Source organism: Pteropus vampyrus, unplaced genomic scaffold, assembly GCF_000151845.1.
Source record: "Pteropus vampyrus isolate Shadow unplaced genomic scaffold, Pvam_2.0 Scaffold531, whole genome shotgun sequence".
Classification (NCBI taxonomy): Eukaryota; Metazoa; Chordata; class Mammalia; order Chiroptera; family Pteropodidae; genus Pteropus; species Pteropus vampyrus.
The window spans coordinates 825,164-830,977 of record NW_011889312.1 but is presented as its reverse complement, the minus strand read 5'-3'; the positions used below and the strand labels follow the sequence as shown (position 1 = coordinate 830,977).

At 38.2% G+C, this 5,814-nt stretch overlaps 1 protein-coding gene across 1 annotated transcript; it reads left to right on the top strand.

Annotated features, from left to right (window-relative positions):
- Positions 1 to 799: 799 nt before the first annotated feature.
- MOCS2 (molybdenum cofactor synthesis 2) lies at positions 800 to 5,777 on the top strand. The gene is made up of 4 exons (XM_011383611.2): positions 800 to 896; positions 1,833 to 1,954; positions 3,085 to 3,229; positions 5,618 to 5,777. Exons 1-3 carry the CDS (start codon positions 879 to 881, stop codon positions 3,209 to 3,211), a joined length of 267 nt encoding a protein of 88 aa, XP_011381913.1. The 5' UTR covers positions 800 to 878; the 3' UTR covers positions 3,212 to 3,229; positions 5,618 to 5,777.
- Positions 5,778 to 5,814: the final 37 nt, after the last annotated feature.

Here is a 5,814-nt window from a genome sequence, read left to right as displayed (position 1 = left end):
TGCCATGGCTTACTCTAGTTTCATCTCCCACTACTTCCTTGCAGGGGGCACACCCACCTTGCCAACTATTTGCCCTTCTGTGACCTATGTTGCTCTGGCTTGGCACAGGCTAGTGAAATTCTCTCATCCCTACCACACTCTACCATTTGCTGCTACTCATTCTATCATATTTAGCTCAAGCATCTCCTCAGTGAAGACTTCTTAGAGCATACTTCTCAGGTGACCAGCTACTTCCTCCTCTACCCCCATGAAAAGTAACATCCCTTGCATGACATTTGGCACTACTGTCTCACATCTAGGACTATGAGCTCCAAGGGAAGGGCCACTTAGTTTACATCCGCATAATTGCACAAACAATTGAAAACATCTAGGTAAAAATTTGGAAAGGTTGAATGGATAGTATGCCGACAAATTACTGAGCAGCCAGGAACCAGGAAACGTGTAAATCTGATACAGTTCGAATGCTCTGTTTAAGGAACAGTAATCATATACTGGATGGCAGAGTAAAGTGTTAAAGAGAAGCCTAAAGGTGAGCGATTGGAAAAGCCCATTTCCACAACTCAGGTAACAAGTGTCCAGGAGAGTCCAGCGTCTGCTCTCTTACACCTTCCCGCTCTTGTCTAAGGAGACTGGCATTCATGGCCAGCCCTGTTTCCATTTACTGACACCTTTATGTCACACTAGCCTTCGCAACCGACTTGCCAGTGAAAACTAAGCTTTTCGCGGAGTCACGGGCAGGTGGAACCCAGTGGGGGCGGTGCAAGTTCTGCGCATGCCCCGTGCGGGCGGAAAGAGGCATCAGGTTGCGCCTGCGCGCTTGGTCAACCTAGAGTCTCCGCCTCTGCGGCCAGGGCCCAGGAGCTGCGAGCTCGGGCGGAATGGTGATGCGCTGCCAGGTAAGGGTGGGCAACCCTCCCGGCATTTCTGCCCCACGCCCCATTCTTGCCTTCACCATACTCAGCTGGATCCCTCTTCCTACTATCCGCACTTTGGCCGGCGCCTTACTTCTGGGGCCGCTTTGCTCCCGCAGCCCCAGCCGAGGTCAAATCCGCTCTCTGAACTTAGTTTTCTGATGACGACGTCCAGAACCGGCACCGTCTCGACCTTTGCCCTTGGTTCTCAGATTATTCGTTTTGACAAAGACAAGTTTTCAATTTAACTAAGAATTCTTGTGACGTGTGCTTCATCTTTGCATTTGCAAAACCTTGATTATTTGCAACTTCTGATTATTTCGTAGAGAATAATTTTCACTTAGTGTCAGGTGGATTGTCTTACTTGGTCGGATCCCTTAGATACCAGGCCGACTGCATAGGTTTGTTTTAGGGAATATGCCGATTTATCCTATATTTCAAACTCACCTGCTTTTATAAATGTTAGTGGGTTTTTTTTCCCCCCATTATGTAACTTAATCCTTATCAGTGTAATGTAGCTTAGATTTGAAGGTCATAAGACAACCGTGAAAAACGTGTTTTTAACTTTTTGGTCATTTTTTTACTCAGACATTTGTTCACTGTTTAAGTGTTTATCACAGGTGCTGTAATTTATGTCAGTTAAAGACTAACATCATAGTTTCTAAGAAGATGATTGGATTTTAGTTGTGGTACACTTACATTTGTAAAACTAGAAAGCATCCAGAAACTTAGTCTGAATTGTACTTAAAACATAAACATTTTTCGAAATTTGAAATTGCAGATATACTGAAATTTCTATGGGTGATTCGTCTCTAACTTATATCATTTGTCTTTGATTAAAGTACTCCATTTGGCAAACAAAACAGCGTGGACAGTCAGAAAAGGACTATGAGTTGTTAAAAGCATTTTCTCTCCTTTCAGGTTGAAGTGTTGTATTTTGCAAAAAGCGCGGAGATAGCAGGAATTCGTTCAGAGACCATTTCTGTGCCACAAGAAATAAAAGCACTGCAGCTGTGGAATGAGATAGAAACACGACACCCTGGGTAGTTAAAAATTTGTAGAAATCATATGATTGACACTTTCTAATATTTAAAAAATGTGTAAGTGAATAAAGAATAAAAGTAGGAAAGTTCATTTTGATTTCTTTGCTTAACGTCAAAAAGGGTCCACAGTTCTATTTTTCTGGAATTGAAAACGTGAATTCTAGTATTGAAAGTGAACAGTTCCTTAGGGAAGGTTAAACATGTTTTACTGAAAAACACAGTGATCTAGGATACTCCCAAGGGACATGATTATATTTGCTTTTGTAATTTATAAAATACTGAAAATAGAGATTCTGCATTTTTATAACATTAAGTGAAATTGTTAAAAATGTGCGCTTTAAACTTTTATGTCCCTCTTCTTCTTTAGAGAACTCAAAATAGAAGTTTCTAAGATTAGAAGAAAAATGAGATAAACCTTAGCTGCTTTTTGAATTTGTGCAATAACTGATTTTTTTCTTGTATTGAAAATCAGTAATTTTACTGCTGTTGTTCCTGCCTCAAGTTCTTTTTGGAGTAAAATATAAAAGTGGCTTATTTGAAGGTGTTTCAGGAATAGTAATAGTCCATGTAGATGTTTAATTTGGAAATCCTAGTGCTGTGTAAAAGATATTCCACAATGTATGTTTGAGTGGAAAACTGGTCCTTCTTGATTTCACATTTTTTTAAAAATTAAAGTGTCGTGATAATCAGTGACACATGGTGGGGCCTCTTTTCCACTTTATGCTTAATCTCTTACCTGCTGGGAGACACCTGGTTTTATGGGGAGCTTTTGAGCTATACTTAGTATACTAAGGACAGAAGGCTCCTGGGATTAGGAAATTTTTTTTTTTTGACTTGGTTTGAATGTTGTCTTCAGTCTAGTACTTTTTTCTTTTTTTTGTTTGTTTGCTTAATTTTCCAAGATATACACTATCCAATAAAGAGTTGTTAGCAGTTTACTGTGTTCTTTGTGGTGAATAAGTATCTCCAGTGGATATGTCCTTTCTCTGCAGAATATGAGTTACTTAAAGTAGCAACTTTGCAGGTGGTGCTTCATAAAGTAATACTTATGTATTAGTTTTAATTGTAGCTTAAGAAATTTGAGGTCTAACACAGCATTGATACTTCTCATTATACTTTTTCCTTTTCAGATTGGCTGATATCAGAAATCAGGTGATATTTGCTGTTCGTCAAGAGTATGTCGAGCTTGGAGATCAGCTCCTCCTGCTTCAATCAGGAGATGAAATTGCCATTATCCCCCCCATTAGTGGAGGGTAGTGTTTTTGAGCCACTTGAGTATGTGAGAAATGTTTTTCTTAACCCATCTTGTGGAGAAGGAACACACAGATGATAACTTGTATATGATTTGCTGTAGATTCTTTCTAAGTCTGTCTGCACCAGCTCTTTATTAAAGCAGCAGTTCTTTATTGGTGCAGATAGACTTATAACTACCTATCATCTCTGCATGAATTCTGTTTTAAGAAATTTAATATCAATTTGATATATTTATCCTATTCATTTAACATGGTTTATTGAGATTTTATTATGTGTCAGGCACTGCGCTGGATACTAGAGCATTAATATTCCTATTTTTCAGGAAGGAAAACTGAAATTCAGAGAACTTATAAAACTTGCCTATGATCATGTAGCTAATAAATGGCAGAGCCAACATTTGAACTCAAATTACTGGACTTTTTCTATACTTTTCACAAATATGTTTCCTAATACTGGATAATAGCTCTCCTGGGCACAGAGAAATGTAGAAAAGTTGAATAGCTAGAAAATAAAACGGTGACTGCATAAAAAGAAAACTTACAATTTTCCAGGTATATAAAGAAACAGCTTTATTATTATAGCTGTGTCGCAGGTGGCTCTAGAAGCCATGTAATCTCTCCATTTTTCCAATGTAGTCTATATCTGAGTGGGATGATGTATAAGAACATTTCTTAGTATAGTCTGGAGAGACAGAATGAAGCTTAATTTATTGTCCACTAAAGAAGAAATAATATAGAAATGAACAATTGTGCCTAATTTTAAAAATCTTGGTAAGTTAGGAATGAAAGAAAACTTTCTTAATTTGATGAGATTTTTCTCCAGAACCAAGAGTAAATATACTGAATGGTACAACCTTAGTTTCATTAAAGGAACAAGCCAAGATTTTTTTCCTGTGCTCTTCTGCAAGTCAGTGCCCCCAAAAGTAAAGATTAAATATTGCAAGTCAAATTGTCCAGCATGTCCATAGAGATTGAATCTTCTTCTACAATTTGCAAATAATAGAAAAATTCCTAGTTAAATATGTGTTCTCAATTTTATTTAGAAACTGTGGCTACCTTATCATTACGATTATTTTAGAAAAGCTATTTTTCAGAGTTTGGAGTTCAGAAAACGATGGGCTGCCATTAAAGGTTGTGTGTGCGTGTGTGTGTGTGTGTGTGTGTGTGTGTGTATGTATGAGCAAGAGGGAGGGAGCAAGGGAGGGAAGGATGGAGGGAGATAGAATTATAGCTGTTCTTTAGAAAGATTAGGAAGTTTATTCAACAGTATTGAGTATTTGAGTGTGTTTCATAGGGTTTACGACATGTAGTTTTAGAATCTATGTCCTTGTAGAATCTAGTCATGGGAACTTAGTATGGTTTGAAGTTCATAGAAATTCAATGGAGATGAAACCTCACAGGATTTATGATTATATCCAGACGCCGCATAGCCTGCAAGGTCCGACCTATCAGCCCATCCTCAGCTAATCTCTTTCGTACTTTGCTCCCTGAGCTCTTGGCCTCCCTGTAGTCTCTGGAGCGTGCCATGTTCTCTCCTGTCTCAGAGCCTTTGCATTTCCCATTCCCTCTGTCTCTGCCTGGGGATCAGTTCCTATTTCTTTACAGGGCTGCCTTCTCATCTTTCAGGTCTCACCTCTACCTATTACCTCTTGAGAGAGGCCTTCCATGATCCTCTTCAGTAGCTCCTACCCCAGCCCCCATGCTCTGTCTCAGAGCCCCATTTATTTCCATAACCTACCCTTACTTGTAATTCCTATTGCTTTGTTTCTCTCATTCCGGTATAAGCACCCTAAGTGCAGAAGGCAGGTCTTTTGTTCCTTCTTTTATATCTAGTATGTGAGTTTAGTCTTTGGCACTTTGTGAGTATGTAGTAAGTGGTTGATGAATAAATGAGAAATGCATGGCAAAGGGTTTGGTACAACATCTGGTGAATAGGTGTGCAGTTCATTCTTTTTATTTTCTCAGTTATCTACCGGATTGTGCCCTGTCGTGAAATGAATCCAGTGTCTGTGGAGTCACCATCACTCCTGCTTTCCCTTGCTCCTTTTTGTGTAAAGGAAAAGGCAGTTCTAGGTGTTATGCTTGGTAGTATAGTGGTTAGAGGTGATGTTTGTGTGGATGATGTCAATATCTGAATCATACTATGATGGGAGATCAGAGTAGCAATTCCAGATTTGGAATAAATTGTCAGATAAGATAGATTATATTTTAAGTGATCATATAAATGGCAAATTCCTTTTTGTATCATTCTTAATTCATTAGGGATATTTATGAATATATTGGGTTTTGCTAAAAATTTACACTTATTTTTATCTTTCAAATCATGCTTAACATTTCTAAAGTAGAAAAAATATGAATTGAAACACAGCCTCTAGTACAATGTTAAGGTTTATTAATATCTTATTTCTAGGAAAGATATGAATGAAGTTGAAGAGAAATCTAAAGATATAATAAAATTTACTACTAAGAAACTTTCTGTAGATGAAGTCTCACAGTTGGTGATTTCTCCACTCTGTGGTGCAATATCTCTGTTTGTAGGTGAGTTGTAATTTTCCCAGCATCTATCGACTGTACTAGACTACGTGTTCAGTGTTAATAGAGGTTATT